Source organism: Lepisosteus oculatus, chromosome 23, assembly GCF_040954835.1.
Source record: "Lepisosteus oculatus isolate fLepOcu1 chromosome 23, fLepOcu1.hap2, whole genome shotgun sequence".
NCBI lineage: Eukaryota > Metazoa > Chordata > Actinopteri > Semionotiformes > Lepisosteidae > Lepisosteus > Lepisosteus oculatus.
The window spans coordinates 13,882,106-13,900,028 of record NC_090718.1 but is presented as its reverse complement, the minus strand read 5'-3'; the positions used below and the strand labels follow the sequence as shown (position 1 = coordinate 13,900,028).

General features: G+C 48.3%; 1 protein-coding gene across 15 annotated transcripts in view; it reads right to left on the bottom strand.

Annotated features, from left to right (window-relative positions):
- Window positions 1-17,923, bottom strand: part of gramd1ba (GRAM domain containing 1Ba) — a 188,273-nt gene that overhangs the window by 9,331 nt on the left and 161,019 nt on the right. For all 15 annotated transcript variants that reach the window (XM_069182761.1, XM_069182753.1, XM_069182754.1 and 12 more), the window contains 15 exons: window positions 11,283-11,367; window positions 10,303-10,406; window positions 9,455-9,550; window positions 8,959-9,039; window positions 8,260-8,375; window positions 7,132-7,300; window positions 5,608-5,779; window positions 5,032-5,175; window positions 4,181-4,299; window positions 3,911-4,053; window positions 3,555-3,658; window positions 2,409-2,609; window positions 1,867-1,957; window positions 746-853; window positions 59-179 (listed from right to left, as the gene is read on the bottom strand). In XM_069182761.1, the coding sequence (XP_069038862.1) occupies window positions 59-179; window positions 746-853; window positions 1,867-1,957; window positions 2,409-2,609; window positions 3,555-3,658; window positions 3,911-4,053; window positions 4,181-4,299; window positions 5,032-5,175; window positions 5,608-5,779; window positions 7,132-7,300; window positions 8,260-8,375; window positions 8,959-9,039; window positions 9,455-9,550; window positions 10,303-10,406; window positions 11,283-11,367 (1,854 nt within the window). The remainder of the gene's footprint in view (window positions 1-58; window positions 180-745; window positions 854-1,866; window positions 1,958-2,408; window positions 2,610-3,554; window positions 3,659-3,910; window positions 4,054-4,180; window positions 4,300-5,031; window positions 5,176-5,607; window positions 5,780-7,131; window positions 7,301-8,259; window positions 8,376-8,958; window positions 9,040-9,454; window positions 9,551-10,302; window positions 10,407-11,282; window positions 11,368-17,923) is intronic.

Sequence of the window (17,923 nt, the reverse complement as noted above, 5' to 3'; positions counted from 1 at the left end):
CCTGTCAGTGTTCAGCAGTGCTCAGGGCAGTGTCCCTAGTGTGTGTGGACATGTTTACCTGGTCTAAAAGCAGGACCGACGATTTGATTATTTCCCTCCATTTCTGCAGCTCGGCGTCATGGTAACGCTGCTGTGATTCCAGTAACTGCGCCCACTCCATCTGAGACTGTGGCATTTTGCTGGAATAGATTAAATACAGTAAATATATATATAAATGTATCATCTCATTATAACAAGCCTGTTCCTCACAAAACTAGAGTTAAAATAATTTAAAGCTGAATACTGTACGTTCAGGCACAGAGGAAGTGTGTATGGGGGGTCAGTAACTAAAACGTTCTACAAAATCAATGGCAACCTGTTCAATAATGGTTTTATTCCTAAATCATGTATACCACGAATGGCTTGTGGTTTCCAAATATTACACAATATAAAAATAATATTTAGCTTTGCTAATTAAATTGTGATCTAAAAAAGGTTTATTAATAAACCTCATAACATCATCACTGTGTAGTTTTCCCATTAGGAACTCATGGTGGATGCTGCACATTGGTGGTGGTGGAGGGGAGACCCCATTACCTGTAAAGCGCTTTGAGTGGAGTGTCCAGAAAAGCGCTATATAAGTGTAAGTAATTATTATTATGATAATGAAAGGGGAAACACCCCAACCGATTCTGATTCATCTTTTCCACCAGAGGGCGCTGTTTCCACCCTCACCCGGGCCCACCAGAGGGCGCTGTCTTCATACCTCTCGTGAAGCCGGAGGCCCTGCCAGGTGGTGAGGCTCTGTGTGGTGTACTCCAGCATCCACAGTTTGTAAAACAGCATCATGTTCAGAAACACCAGCAGCACCAGGCTGTGGGAGAACACACAGCAGCAAGAGCTCACTGACAGGACAGCACAGGCAAGGCTTCTGGATGATGCCTCAGATCCAAGCGCTTTAGACAGAGGAACTTTGGAGGTGTTGCACAGACCCTGCTTTGCACTCGTCCTGGTATTGCTTACCTAAATTAACACTAGGACGAGTGCTAATCAGGATCTGTTCAACTACTGCTTTACCTTTACAGTAACTCTCCCTTACAGATCATGTGCAGCACAAACTTTACCAGTAACTTTAGCAAATTGTAACTCTGTGGACATGGGATCATTTCAGATTCAGATGCAATAAAATGAGAATAAAGGAAAGAAAGCAGAGCTAGACACTTGGCACAGGAGTTTCTGCTGAGGTGCAGTTAGAATTTAGGCTGCAGCTTAGGTGGGTTATATAGGACAGCTAAACAAAAGTTTTTTCCTGTATAGCATCAAAGTCTGTGACCCAGAACTTATTTATAAATACTGAGGCCAATATTGCAAAATCCTGAAGTTGCAAAATCTAATATTAAAGTTCGAGATCTGTTTCCTGCACTGAATAGATGGAGAGTAACCATGTGTCTCTGATCTCTTTATTAGGCAAAGAGGAGACTCAGAAAGGCTTATACCTCAAACAGATCCTATGGAAAGCGATGAAAGAAAAGGAGAAAGACAATATATTAATTATATATTAAAATATGAAGGAAATTGTACATTCGTGCAAATAAATTATTGACTGAAGTATAAAGACAGCTTCAACTTCAATGACCACTCTTTTTCATTGTCTGTATGCAGTGTCTGCCCAGGGTCAAGCAAATTACTCACGAAAAACGATTTCCTGTACTTGTCTTATACACAGCTAACAAGCCTGGTAGAGCCGCCTGAGCTATGTACTGTACCACTTTCCTTAGAAATCCAGAAATGTAAGAAAAAAATAAAAGCCAGATTTGATAGTTGTAAACAAGGCGAAACAATGCAGCTCAAGCTGGGGTCAAGACGCGCACGACCGCAGGAACTCACACGAAGCTGACGATGAGGAGTAACTTTGAAACGCTGTACAACGCGAAGCCTCCGGGGACTTCTTCAGGGATGTGTCTCGTCTGAGTGGAGCCTGCAGGGAAAGATGCACCCTGGTGTCGGTGATGACTTCTTTTAAGGTAGCAAACATGCTTCAAAGAGCCCCAGGTGTCATCCAACACACCTAGAGTCGCCTATCCCCCCTTCTCGCTCTCCTGGAGCTCTCCCACGCTCCTCCCTACCTCTTTCTGGAGGTCCTGAACCCCTCTTCCCCCTATCTCTTCTTCTACGCCCCTCTGTCGCATGGATGAGCCCAGGGGCTCATCCTCTCAGAGCCTGTCCTGTCTGTTCCTCTCCCAGCTGTGGAACCTCATGCCCTCCGGAAGCCAATTATCCAAGGGGCCCAGGTGTCAGTTTTCCCTGCCCAGGTGGCCCCCCCTCACTCCCTCACTGGGCTGCTGGGGCTGTGTTTGCCCCGGGGCGGTGCAGACGGTGCTCTTGGCTCTCGCAGGTGTCCCCCTCTTGCCCCAGAGGCGGGCCCTCACCTGCCACATGCTTGATGCGATGGACGACCTCTTCGTCGGTGGGCGTGGTGACGGGGCTCAGGGCCTCGTCCAGGTGCTGCGCGCGGATGTGGGTGAGCGGCCGCTTCCTCCGCCGCACTGTCGGCGCCTTGGCGGCCTTCTCTTTAGGGGACTGCCGGTGGGGCTCGGTGAGCGCGGACTCAGCCTTGGCCAGCTCGATCTCTGTGGGGTGAGCACACACAGGCAGGCGAGCCCCTGTCACAGCTCTGGGGCAGCAGGGTGACCAGACTGACCGGCTCCATCACAGCTGTGGGGCAGCAGGGTGACCAGACTGACCTGCTCCATCACAGCTCTGGGGCAGCAGGGTGACCAGACTGACCCGCTCCATCACAGCTGTGGGGCAGCAGGGTGACCAGACTGACCCGCTCCATCACAGCTGTGGGGCAGCAGGGTGACCAGACTGACCTGCTCCATCACAGCTCTGGGGCAGCAGGGTGACCAGACTGACCGGCTCCATCACAGCTCTGGGGCAGCAGGGTGACCAGACTGACCTGCTCCATCACAGCTGTGGGGCAGCAGGGTGACCAGACTGACCGGCTCCAGTACGGCTCTGGGACAGCAGGGTGACCAGACTGACCTGCTCCATCACAGCTGTGGGGCAGCAGGGTGACCAGACTGACCCGCTCCATCACAGCTGTGGGGCAGCAGGGTGACCAGACTGACCCGCTCCATCACAGCTGTGGGGCAGCAGGGTGACCAGACTGACCCGCTCCATCACAGCTGTGGGGCAGCAGGGTGACCAGACTGACCGGCTCCATCACAGCTCTGGGGCAGCAGGGTGACCAGACTGACCCGCTCCATCACAGCTGTGGGGCAGCAGGGTGACCAGACTGACCGGCTCCATCACTGTGGGGCACCAGACTGACCGGCTCCAGTACGACTCTGGGGCATCAGGGTGACCAGACTGACCCATACCGTCAAAGCGGGGAGGCCGGACCCAATCCCAAACTCACCACATACATCCACTGCCTCGGCCCGAAAGTACACTTCGTTCTGCTTTACGTACAAATTCCCAGAGACATTCGAGCAAAACCTAAACATTCCTCCCTGCATTCCACAACTTTGCCGGTTCACCAGATGGACACAGAAAGCAGCTCGGCCACTCACCTAAATGTCTGAAGTAGTCATCCAGGCCACTCCAGAAGTTCTTCTCTATGAATCCCTTAACGAGGCCCCAGGGCTGCTTCCTGTATCGGAGCTCTGTAGACACCCTAGATCGAAACACACAGCTTTGTTATTGGCTCTGTCCAGCTCCTCTAGAGAGGCACATGGTCTTCTCCGAGTTGGGCCCTAGCCCCGCTGGAGCATTATAATCTTCATTGACACTCTTTTGGAAGCGGGAGAGGTGTATCGCCTGCTGGTATTGTCGTTCTAGCCTATTTTCACAGGGCTCGGGCCCGAAGACGGAGCCCCGCTGTGTTTGTGAAAAGTGGACCCGAGCGCGGGGGAGGGCTCACCCTTACCTTAGCCGGCACTTGTTCTTGGCCACCCGCGTCAGCGTGTAGCGGTTCAGCGTGTAGAAGTAATCGTGGTAAGGGACGTCGTGCGTGATGACCTCAGCGTCGATGACGTAGCACTCGCTTTCCTGGCTGGCTTTGTACAGTGTCTTGAGCAGGGCAGACGCAGAAGCAGGTGTCAGGAGAGGAATCGCGAAACGGGAAAGGTCTGAGCGGCAGCTTTAGCGGCCCTCCGAACGGGAGCGGCCCTTCTGCAAGAAAAGGCAGGCGGCTCACCTGCGTCTCCGTGACTGTGGCGGTTTTGGGGGCCAGGGGGTTGGTCAGGGAGATCGTGTACATGATCTCTCGGGTCTGATTCCCCGCCTCTTCTTTCCTCCAGGGGTGGTACACCACGTCTGAACCCAGACAAGGACAGGCGCCAGTCAGAGCGAGAACATTTCGCTGGCGCTAGTCGGCTCCGTTGTACGGGTTAATTCAATTGACGGATTAATTGGTTGATCTGATGGCAATCGAACGGGCTCAGGAGATGGGTGCGGTTCAAGAAGCGGCCGCAGGGCATCAAATAGAGTCTGACTGATTGGAACGGCAGCCTTCAGGATAACAGATGCCGTCCGCAACAGTCACGGTCTCTAGAGCCACAGCAAGCTTTGCTTTTCAAACTGGGGTTTCTTCAAAAGAAGAGTGTATCGGAATATAAATAACTGCTACCACACATTACAGCATATTCTTTCTAAGGTTTTCTGTCCTTTTAATAAATATATATACAGTAAATGTGGGTATTAATTTGCTCTGATCTTTTCACAACACCAAGACAACAGTGTCATATTGACTGCATGCTCCTTTTAAGACACAAATATAAATGAATATATGTACATTAATAACAATAATAATAATATTAATACTACTTCTACTAATAATATCTATGTAAATGTATATATTAATCCGAGATGGACTGGCATCCTGTCTAGGGTGTATCCTGCCTTGTGCCTGTTGCTTGCTCTGGTTTCTTATCAAGGACTTGCACAGCCAATAGGAAACCAAAGTGAATGATAACACCTACTGATTGGTGTGATGGGCTGATTGGCCAAAAGGCTGTTTTAACAATCTGCCGGAGAGATGGAAGTTACCTGAGAACCTCCTCTTCTCCAAGAAGTCCCTCATGAATTGCGATTCGGTGAAGAGGATGTCGTACATCTTGTCGACGCTGAACTTGAACACCTCATTGATGTACTGCCGTCCGTTCAGGTCCTCGTAGAAGGCCTGTACCTCTCCTGTTGACCACGGGACAGGTGGAGTCCAGGAGAGAGACAGAGGACACAGGTTCATTTTGTATTCTGCTGTTACAGACTGCTAATTAAACAAGCTATTCTGACGTCAGAGTACTCCTCTGAAAATCAACAGCTGCCAGTTTTCAAGAGTTTATCAGAAGAAGCTACAAACCAGAGACTCCCACATTCCTCCCCTCTTCTCCTTGTGTCCTTGAGACATACCCAGCCATCACAACCGCTCACACTAATTTAATCATAATCCCCGCAGACAGGATCATGGCAGAATTCTTCATAAATAAGCCTTTAAAATCAGTCTGTCATTTTCCTTCAACATTTTTGCCATTTGACTGAATCGTGTGGGTGCACTGCGGTGAGGATGATGCGGGCGCTCTGATGTTGTGACCTCAGCAGACCGTCCCCCTGCCCTGTTCGTACCCTCGTCGTGTGTCTCAGAGGAGTCGCTCAGCTCGGTGGGGAGGTCCTCGTTGTCGTTGAAGTCCAGCGAGGGCGAGTTGACGGGCGCGCTGCCCTCGTTCTTGTCGATGTTTAGCTGGGGGAGCAGGAGGTCAGAGTAGTCCGTGTCATCCTCTCCAACAGGGATATCAAACTAGGGGAGAGAACGAGAAATCCGACAGGATCAATGATCAGGAATGGCTCATCCTGGTGATATTGCTGTGGAATATCAATGTTATTGGTTTTCCAAGTCTTCCTGTGATTTAGCTGTGCTTGATCTGGTGTGGGATATGTCCTGTGCAGAAAATCTCCGGTCTTTTATTCTGTAGTATATGTATTGGATATCCACTGTGCCATTTTCATTGTTGCTACTCTTTTGGATGGTCAGCTGACTTGTTATCTACCAATCTGCAGTCACATCACTGTGTTGAATTTTGAATGAACAGTTCTACCCTGTCATCCACTTTTTCTTAATGACACATTTTGCCTGTTGGAAATCAAGGCTTTTCATAGTTCATAGTCCCAATGTGGTACAACTATGGTATAATGGACAACAAATATGGTGAAGTTTGCTCCTTCCTACCTGCGGAGTTTGAAGATGGATTCTATAAAAAGTGAGTTTCTGCCCTGCAAATGAGTAGAGGTCCATTAAGAAGCCAGTGGACATTTATCTTGTTAACGGTAGACCACAGGAAGGTAAAGCTACATACTGAATGGTTACTAAGAGAACTATGGTGCCACAAATATCACAGTTTTGAATTACTTGATTATTTGTTGCCACAAGGGGGAGCCACTATGACATACCTCTAATAATCACTAGTGTTCAGCACAGGCATCTTCCTGATCTAGAATTAACAGCTTTTGCGTGACAACTGAGACGACAGCGCCATTACACATCTCACGACACATGCTAACAGTATACTGGAGTGCAAGGCCACAAAGAGTAGCGTGCAGCAGTGGTTTCTCCCAGAACGGATGTCCTGCACTGTATAAAAAAGTTCCTCTATAGCACAGACCTCTTCCCCTCTGCCCTCAGTGCATACAGAGCACTCTTCTTCTCCATCACCACACAGAAGCTCAGCTGCTTTTACTCAAAGAAGCGGGGAGCGGGACGTTACTGTCAAAATCTCTAACATGCACGCCAAACGAATTTCAGCGTCTGGTATTCCTGCCCAAAAACTGAGCTCTATAACCTTACTGCTAACCTCACATTTACACTGCGTCGACACTAAGGCAATAACAAACATTATAACTGAGAAATGCAATGAGTTTCAGTACCTTGAATACAGTACAAGTCAACACAATTACATCTCCAGGGATGACTGCTCTCCCATGCTGTATCTAACAGAATAAAAGCAGGTGGTATGCTCCCATGCCTTTTCCATGTTGCACCCTGATTATTAGAAGTGAAACAGGTGGCCCCTCTGTTTCCTATGAAACACAGGGAGACAGAGGAAGCGCCTGCAGCCAAACCAGTGCTGCCCCCTGGCGTGGCGTGGTCCTCACCGAGGGGGGGGCCTCGCTGCTACCCGTGGAGGTCAGCGTGCTGTTGGTCACCGACTTCTTGGGGAGCAGCGGGCTGGCCTCCGGCTTGACCTCCGGCTTGACCTCCATGCTGCTCTTGGAGGAGCTGTCGTTGCCCTCGGTCTCCTCGGCCGGGATCTCCTCGCAGTACCTGCACCACGGGGAGGGGCAACAGCTGTATGTCAAGGTTACCAGCTCCGAGGAAGGCACCGGCCCACCCAGGAGGGTGGCGGCCAGGAGCCCCCGGCCATCCTGCCTTCACACAAGGGGCCCGGGGGCAAAGGTCAAGCCTGCGGCCCTCCCTGCCCCCCAGTAGCACAAGTGTGATATCGGCTCATCCGGTCAGGAGCTGGCAGCACGGACATACTGCAGTGGACTGCCCCTCAGTGATAACCCCGCTGGCAATATTAATACACACTGTACAGTATAGTTGATAGATACCATTAACATTGACTTTTTCTTCTGCTGACATCATTTAAAGCAGTGGTCCTCCACCCTGGTCCTCGTGACCCACACACCTGCTGGATTTCATTCCTTCCCACCTTAATCAGGTAATCAAAGCCTTCATTGATCCAAAGAGCTGCTTCAATTTTACATTTGTCTTTTGTCACAAGTTACAAGTTTTGGGTTGTATTTCACTTACAAAATGCTGCTGTTAAAACAGTTTAAGAACTGGGATCAAATTTATTATTTTTATTATTAGGTTTGATTGTGGAACTTTTGTGGTTTGGCTGGAACTAAAACCAGCAGGTGTGACCACGATTGGGAAACAGCGATTTAGAAAAACTATGGAAATGGGAGTTTGGAAATGTATGACTATCTTGTGACCTAGTGTATTAAGAGTGGCAGGCTCTATCTTGTGTCAATGAACTGCGCTCCAGGGTCTCAAGTCGAGGAAAAAAAGATGGATCTTGTATATAATTTCTTAATGAGTGCAGAAGACGCACCTCCTGAAGATCTAAGAACAGAACTTCCCAGAGCCTTACCTTCCATTTAGCTTGTGTGGATCTGGTCTACTGCAGGCACTGAACCACACCAATTACATCACCCTACAGCTCACAACTGACAACCCACTGAAGCTGTGGGTTCCAGTGCGTGATCAGTACTCACCCCATGGTGTTGAAGTCATCGTCTGGTGGCACGTAGTCTTCGTCATCGCTGGTCAGGCCCAGCTCGTTCCCGTAACACTGGTGCACAAAGTGCCACAGCTCCTTCGGACAGAGAGGCTGCAGGGCAGAGAGTAGGACACACAAGTTCACCTGCTGCTCTACAAGGAATCCTTGTGCATTCTGATGCGATACTATGCTGCCACCCTTCAATACTGATAATTCCAAAATACCTTGAACCATATAACATATTAACTGTACTCTTGGAATGTGACAGTGTTGTCAGTCTCATCTAAATGGTGTCCCTTTTACAACTTAATTTCTCGGAGGACCTGTAATGTATTTGGTGGGCAAACCCTACAACATCATGCATGGCCTTGGTGGAAATAATAACAATAATAATTATTATTATAATAACTACTCCCCAGAAAATGTCAAGATCGAGACTGAGTTCATTTCTACCTCATTGTACTGACGCTGTAAACCTGCTGAAAACTGTTCAACTGAACTGACTGACAGTTCTGACAGGAGGATGTAATTTTCTACTTCCCTGCAGAAACAAAAGGAAACACAGACCTTTTCAGAAAAAGATGCAGTTCTGTCCTCTGGAGATTCCACTTCAAGGACATTCATGTTTTACCAGCAGCCACTGAGGGCGCTCGCCAAAGACAGTTCTCAGCTGTTACCAGCGGGGGGCGCTTACCTTGTCGAGCAGCGCGTTCTGCCACAGCCGGAACATCATCATGTATGTTCGGTCCCGGGCTCCAAACGAGGTAAAAAAGTGCTGTGGAAGAGCCGAGGCAAGGCGCGGATATGAGGAAGAAGAGAATGTGGTCTGCATTCAAGCAAGCAGTGAGGGCATGTGCAGCCGAGCAGGCCTGGAAATGGTAAATCGGCGATCGCTGGGTGTGTTAACACAGCACAGGCCTGCCAAGGCAGCTGTGCACGCTGTTGAGGGCTGAACCCCTACGAGTGTGCATGCTACATGAATACACTCAAGAAGCTGCATAATAATGAGGAACATTATGTTTTGCACTAAAGGTAAGTGACTCTTCAGGTGTGCTTGTATAGACAGTACGTGTTTTCCCAGTTGTTTTTGCGTGTTGCGTGTTTCGAGGCGTGTGGATTGCAGGCGCCAGTGAGTTTCTGTGCGATCGGACCCTACAGAACCAGAGCAGCCGCCGCAGGGGAGCGCCTACCTTTTCAGTGTCAGTGCAAACCTGGATAGCATTGGGAATGAGGCGCGCGGTCTTCTCCTTGGTCATGGAGCAGATGTCCTTCAGCCTGACGGTCAGCTGGGGGGGGGGGGGGTTGGAAGAGAGCAGAGGGGACAGTGAGGGGAACAGGGCTCCACCTAGCAGCCCTGGCACCTCCGGACCGCAGCCTCGGTTTTTAATAGAATGAGAAAAACACAACAATTTCGAGCACGTGCGGATGAGACTTTCAATTGTGCGACAACAACAATGAGATGATTACAGCATGGAAGAAGGCGATATGAAGGAAGCGGGTATTCCGCCTCTTCAACGGAACTCGAACGCGGCTGGAAGTGCAGGCGTGGGAGTTATTTCCAGCTGTGACCCCGAGTGTCCAGGCTGGCGATCAGGGAAGGAAGCTTCACTGAACTGGGCTATTTTAGCCCCATGACACCACAGCGATTGTTTGCTCTGCAGAGCAGCGCACTGTTACCCACACCGCAGCGCAGTGGGAAGAGCTTGGAGAAAGTGCTGAGACCCCCAGAATTCAGCTCTTTAAAACTGTGACTCACAGATATAGTGTGTGTCCTGAAGCAAGGACCTTCAGGAACTCCAAATTGGAATGAGGGGGAGAGCCTGCGCTGTGTTTCAATGCACTTTGGCCTGTATAAGTGAACTTCCTTATCATGCTCACTTTTTAAAACCTGGCAATGCAGTTCCTGTTTCCGACAGGCTCGCGATTTCAAAGCTGCAGAGCGTTCTCTTGAAGGAGCCAGAGCCACAGTTTTAGAGCGACTACACCGCCACACAACACAGGAAAGGAAAGAGAAAGTTCCAGAAACCAGGATCCATACCAGTGTTTCCCATCTGAAGATGTTGCTATAGAAACATATCCAGTTTTCGGAGAGGTAGAGCCGGCCCTGAAGGAGGATATCCCTTTGCAGGGCACACGAGTAATCTGCCAGCAGAGGTGAAAGGTCGTTACTAGTCAATCCCCAGGCCAGGTCAGATGTCTAACCCGAACAACAGACAGCTCTCTCCCACCTCATACTGCCGGATCTCACAGAACGTGCACAAACTGCCCAATTCAAAAAATCCCGATTCAGGTGCAGTCAGGGCTCAAATGGCTTTTATCTCAAAAACAGATGGAGTTTAACGAGTTATGATGCATTAACATGTCTTAATGTCTCAACATGGACTTCTCTCAACTCCAGCAGTGTAGAACGCACTCACTGCATTCCACACAGTCTCTGTGTACTGTCAATCAATCTTCTACAGTTTGAGTCTTTGAGAGAGAGCGATCTGTTCGAAGACTTGTTAGTCCACCCTCTAATAAAGCCCAAACCCAGCCAGCACCCAAATTAAACAATAAGCTTAGATAAACCAAGAGGAGGAAACTCCCTAAAGCTGCTTACAGAATAGAAATACATTTAGTTCAAGTAGGCAGCTGCATCAGCATGCACAGGCTGCAAAGGAACAAGTACAGGTTTATTCCATGCTGAAAATAGAAGAAAGGAAACACAACATTTCGGCTGTGGAGCCTTCTTCAGGTGTCAATACCCGAAGAAGGCCCCATAGTCGAAACGTTGTGCTTACTTTCTTCTCTTTTCAGCATAGAATAAACCTTTACTTGGTCCTATAAATTTATGTATGTAATGACAGGACTGAAAGGTTCACCACATAAATTCATAGAGCTTTTTGTTTAAAGCTTGTGCTTCCTCAGTGCACAGGATATACTGTACAGTACAGTACTGCAGGCAATACAACTTAACGACAATCTCACGAATCGTGACAAAAACTCCCCTGAGCCTGTCAGGGTGTAACAGCTCCTCACCCACAATGAGCCGCTCAGTATCGGGCAGTTGCTTGAAGAGCTTCCTGAAATCTTCATTGCGCTGTTTGTATGTGGGGCTCAACACCTACAAATAAAAACACACAAAACAAAATGGGGGGAAAAAAAAAACAGTGAGAGACTCACAAAGTTCTCCTTGCAGCACCATACAATGAAATCCTACAGGGATCACTTTCTGATTTTTCTGGAAGCACGGGAATGTGCCGGTGCTTACCGGTGCTCATCTGGGTTTTAGATCACTAGATCAAGAGCCACTCATGAATTCTTGGATTCATGTGGAAGCCTGGGGAATGCCTTGCCGAGGTTAGTCACTGTATCTACGCAGTATCTCAAAAAGAAAAGGGCTGTGCCTAGGATACTATTCGAGTCCTGGCTCCCGAGGGTGAAGTTTGCAGGCGACCCTCCTCATGCTTGTTTAACTCGGCACCTTTGACACACTGAAGGACTCCAGCAGGACGCGGGCTGTGTCCCTCCCTCAGGGACAGGCCCTCTCGATAAACAAGACACAAACAAACCTTGTGCCCAACAAACTTTTAACACACATTTCCTGGAATGAGCCTCTCCTCACTCTTGTCCTAGAAAATGTTTTGCAAAAAAAAATGAAATGCTCAACTCAGACGACTGTAAACAATCTGTGGGTCCTGGAGTGCTCTCTGATCCCAGGAGCTCCAGAGTGGGAGTGACCAAGCAGGTTATTAATTCTCTCTCTATACAGTATACTTTAAATAGCTTATTTTTTAACACCAATATAGGACTTTCCAAGACAAGATGTCCAACTACTCAAGCAACCGTTTCTTTACAGTAATAATAAAAGTTTTAAAAACAAATTGCCATGTCTATCTCCTTTATCTTCGTTTATCTCATTAAGGATTATTGTTCATTCGCATCACCACCTTCTCCATGGTGGCCATGAAGTAATTAAGTATCTTAGCTTATCTGTTTTATATGTATGTATATCTATATATGTTTTTTTTTAATTCTAGGTAATGTGGTTTATCTCCTTGCACAGCTCAAATAATTGGAATGAACAGGATGTGGGTATAGGACACTGCCAGTTTATCTCTGTGGTTAAGCGGAGCTTGTGGACGCCTGACACCTCCTGAACAGAAAAACTGAATTCTTCCACATGAAAGACCTAGCTATTCTCTTGCTATTCAGGGTTTGACTTTCCTGTCCTCGACATACTGCGCATCATAATCCTGTTTAAAAAAGGAAGTGAGTTTTTCTGAGAATTTGTTAATGTTCAAAACATTTTGAACAGCTGCTCAGTCTTTGAAGAAAAACAGCTGTAGGAAGCCATGTTTGCCAACGCAGTAACTAAAGACAGACCTCCCCTTCAGTTACAAGTTTTCATTTTACTCAAAAGACGCTTTTTAAAATCTGTGTTCCTATACTAAAAGTAGTTCCTAATGAGATTATGCATTTTTTCAAATGTTCATCAGTCTGCAAATCCTCTCACAAGAGTATAATTCAAAGAAACTCTTAAAACAAACATGATACAAATGTTCCACACCTATTTGCATGTGTAAAGTTGCTTACATACTGTAGGTGAATACAGTTATTGTTTTCGCTGTTGCAAACTTCCAGCATATATTAACGGTGCAAAAACTATTTTTCTCTTTCTTTCAAACTCGGGAGAAGGTCATTCTTTCATCTACATATCATGGTCTATTTCTTTAAAGTAAAACAACACAGTATAGAGGACCAGGGCGAACCACTTACTCACTTTAAAACACCTAACAATCGTCTTGCTACGTAGCACTGTATCTCAAACACAGAACACTATCATGCAAGCATGTGACCTCTCATGAAATCACTTACTGTAGTTAGGCCTGAACACCTGTGGGACATATTAATCTCACTGAAGATATAAGTATGGATGGATACTTGCTCAGAGATTTCCCTAACAACACTGCATCTCTGTACAAGAAGCTTATCCAGAACCTCGCTATTGAAACACACAGTGCAAACAGGAACACACCAGGCCGGCCATCGGTGTGGCAGTAATGGGAGGTCCCAGGAGGACACAGCCTGGGTGGTGGCCACACACTTACAGCGGGGATGTCCTCCAAGCCCTGGGTGTCCTGGTTGGCCCAATCGGGCCCGTCCTCTTCCCCTGGAGTCGGGGTGAAGCTCTGGCAGTACCAGCGCATCTGGACTTTCTCCGCCTCCAGCAGTGCTTCCCAGTCGGAGACAGAGTCCGGCACAGCCTCCATACCGGAGGAAGGGGCAGCCTTTTATCACGCCCGCAGCCCGAACCAGATCCGCCAGAGGGTCACGCTGAGCGAGGCGGCGCCGGAACCCCCCCGGAAGCTGTCGTTTCTGATTTTTCAAATCGCCAAAGTCATTTACAGCACCCAGGAGAACGTCTGTGTCAGTCTAGCACATCACAAGCATGTACAGTAGGCTGCAAGGACGACGCACACTGAGAAGCTTCTGATAGTTTTCTTTTAACATTCCAAGTGATCGCTCCTTAGCTTGGAACTCTTCAAATCCATCTCACCCCCATGCTCCAGCCACTGAACCCAGCCGATTTCAAGCACATGACTTAGATATAAAGCTGTCACAGTTCTCTGTATAACTGATGCCCTATAGTAACAGTGACCCTAAGCTGGGAGGTACTGTTTTTCTTACTTCACTCTCTCACGTGCTGTTTCTTGAGTCTGTGACCAGCACGCCCCTGCAGCGTTAGGGAAACAGAGTGAAGCCAGCTGGACCTGAATCGCAACCAGACTTCCTCAACGAATAGCTCACACTGCCAGAACGGCCAGAAAACACGCAGACTCGGGTTATAGCAGAGTCCTTTTTGACACACGATGCTACAGCAGATCTGAGAAGAATTATTAGCAAACAAATCAGCTACCACTCTCTGTGTAGGAATAAATAAGCACCATCGCCCCTCGCTATTCCACTGTTGAAGTCAGTCCACAGTTTATGGGGCTAAACAAAGGAGCAAAACAAGACGTAATCTGTGATGTTCAAAAATAGAACGTTCCTGGAAACATGTAGCTTTTTAACTCCAGTTTTTATTTTTATTTTCAACTAAGAAAGCAGCGATCCAGTTACTAGGCAAACAGAAGCCCCAGGGCGCATTGTGAAACTTTTCCACGATTAAAATCTTCTCGCCCCAGCACGATTCCTCTCCTACCCAACTGCTGTGGTCTGCCTTTGGGGAAAGATGCTTTTCCGTCCAGCTGTGTGGCACAGGATGGCTTAACTGAGAACGTCAGTACGGACGAGAGCAGGGGCGACTGTGGTACAGAAGTGAAGAAACGGAAGCAGCTGATGTCGCAGATGGGAAATTGACCATTTTCAAAAGCTTCTAGAGTATGATAAAAAAACTCTCCTCCTGTAGCCAATCCTGGTGACCCAAAACAGTGAGTGAGTTTGGCAGAAACAGCACTCAGTCTCTGCTGCTTTTTCCAAGATGCTGCAGACGTGAAATCATCTTCAGATTAACAGCTTTTCTCGACAATCAGATGCTCTTCTGCTTCATCCACACGTGGACAAGCCAAAATGAGTGAAGGACATCCTTCCGGTTAAACTGTGTGACCAAAGTTTTGATCCAAATAAAAGTCCAAAGGAAAATCTGGAACGATACAACTTGGTGCACCAAAGATACGCACCAGGATGAAATGTCCTGGCTGGGTTTTAATGTCTTCAATGCTTTTCCGTAGTCATGACACCCCTCTTTCTCTTCAGCATCAGTGGGATCGACCAAACTCCGACTTGGACAGCTGTCGGAGAGCTTGCTGACGAAGAGAGAACTTTCTTTGGTTCAGTGGATAAACATATCCCTTTGAAACGAAGCAATCGGGATATTTCGCTTTAAAAAAAACGTCAAGGTAAACCCCTAAAGAAGTCACACACGTGCGCGGGCGCCCCAAGCTACGGGCACAGCGGTCCTCTTGTGAAAGCTCTGGAAGAGTGTCAGAAGAGGGAAGCCCTCTGCCTCGCCGCCCGGTGCACAGAGGAAGTCTCACCGGCGGCGCGGGTTAAACGTTAACCACAAGGCAAACACTGAGAGCTGGCAGTGACTGGTACCCCGCCGGGGAGTGACCTGCAGGTGCCAGCAAGCTCCTAGAACACACCCGACCGCTGCCTCGCCGACAGCCGAGAGCTCCTTAGAAAGCAGCTCCCGAGGAGTTTCACTGCGCTCCGTGGGTGGGAGGGAGGGAGGGAGGGAAACTGGGTTGGGTGGAGAAACAGGGCGGTGGGGGGGGGGGCTCTAGTTTCACTCAGAAACGCACCTCCCGCACCCACCTCCAGGCACGGCTCCAGGGCCGCGCTGCTAAATGAGAAGCAGATGGGCGAGACGAGCGCTCAGCAGAGCGGAGCTCTTGGCCGAAGGGATCGGCTGTGAGACTCGACAAAGCGCAGATGCCTCTCCCACCCTGCCCACCCGATAGGCGGCCTGCAAGGCAGTGCGCTTACTTCACTGAGCATCTATGCGGCAATAAAGCCCCTGAAATGAGTTACACGCTTGTATGCTTTTAGTCGGCCAAGCCCTTCTCACTTCTCCCTAACCTGAAATGACAAGAGACGTACAGTGGCACATGGGAGAACAGAAATGTGTACCTTGTCTGCGAGGTACTGTACATTTAAACAACAAACACCGTTCCTATAACTTTCACCTCCCTTTTCAGGGCTCGGCAGATTACACAGTCAAGGGAGCCCGTCGCCGCAGAGCCAGAACAATCACTAGTCCTGGAGCTGAAAGTGCCCATCACTCAGGCCAGCCAGCCGCCCCGTGACCATTTTATTGTGGTCAAGGACAAACGGAGGACCGGAGAGAGACCCGATGAGTGAGGGACAGCATGTTCGGAAGCTTTACAGAACGGAATAAAAAGAATCAGCATTTATTCCTGATTCTCGAAAGTCTCCGTCTGAGGCCGAACTGTTTGTCTGCGACTTAATGCGTGCTTTTCCTTTGTGAGGCTCAGCAAACACCCCTGTTTAAAAATGGGTCCTTCGGTTTTACAATAAAGCGCTGCGCTGAGATCGTCAGACTCCCAGGCAATATACGGTATACACCCCGCTAAGTGCGCAGCCACGGGTGATGGCAGCTGCTGCCGAAGTGAATCTCCTTGTGTTTCGGGATGCTCCTGTGTGACAGACCTTTCCCCTGCAAGCAGGGCTCAGAGTGAACACCCCCCCTCCTCCCTCTCGCTGCCAGAGGGGTGAATGACCTCTCTCCGGGAATGTGGGGAGGAGGAACGCAGGCACAGCCTGACTCATGCCACTGCGGTGATTCACTGGCCTCTGCGAAACATTCCCCTCTCGCCCAGATCTGTTTCCGTTCCAAAAAAGTGAGAGCAGCACAGCTTCCACGGCGCGAAGCCTCTCCCGGCGCTATTACAAAACTTTCTCACTCCTGACACCGTGTCCTCAAAGTGGAGAAACAGAGCACAGCTACACACTAAGCATGGAACAAAAACACCGTGTTGGCATAGTATCGTATAGCTGGCATACTAGGCCACAATTTCCAACACTGTTTCATGTTTTTTTTTAAACTTCAAAGGAAAGGCAAATGTGCAAGGAGACCGATTCGAATGAACATGGGCCTCCCACAGAAACACAAAAAGGACCAAAGGAAATCGGTGATTTCACTTGCAGGCAGGTGGAGATGCTGTCACCAGCAACATCAGGTCTACAAAAAATAAGACATTTGCAATAAAACCCATCTTTTGCCGGAGAGCTTTTGAATTATAGCCTCCGCCCGTTTCAGGAAAAAAATCACAGTGAGTTGTCAAGGTCATGTCAATGCCCCTGAACAGCACCACTGGATTTCATCAGAGCAAGACTCCGGTTAAGACTAGACCAGCAGTATCTAGACAACTCCCCGTTGCCTTTAAACAAAATAATTTGATGGAGTGTTATGAAATACGACCGTCAAATCAAATGGCTGAATTAAACAAGGGATATGAGGAAGAAGGGACTACAAAAATAAACAATTTTTTCACTGTAGGTGATTTCTATGACACTGAGAATTTTCCAGGGCACTAGTTCTGTTCATATTCAGCTCAGAGGTAGCCTAATTTATTGTTGTACTATATTCATACCATTTTTGACACAAACCCTAAAAAATAACAACTCATCTCCCGAGGAGAGTCCTTACAGTGGGCACTTGTGGTACTTGTTCTCCCATGAGTTTGTTCACGCATTTTCCTTCCTGTAGACATTGTTCTAGACAATCTTCGTGTCTTTTAACCCTTTTAACCCTTTTTGCATTTACCCTGCCTTCATCACAATATATCCAAGGGGACTACTAGGAGGGAAAACTGAAAGGACAGCAGCAGCAGAAAAGACAATCAAACTGCACTTAAACCTCTGTCAGAGATGCAGGCAGCCGGAGCAGAGTGGTACTAGCTCAGAACTCATTGGACGGTTGTGTTTTAATCAGGGCGACATCATTGCCATGGAAGTTCATCATTGCTCTGTGCGGACAGACTGCTTCCGACTGCCTGAGGTGCAGCAGTATTTTAAATACTGCATAGGACGTACCCAGCTATTTACACAGGGAGGAAATACAGTACAGAATGTGCAGTTATTTACTGTAAAGCTACAAGCCGCAGTTACATTGATAAAGCGCTGTCCAGCCTCTGTCATTCTGTGGTGATTCT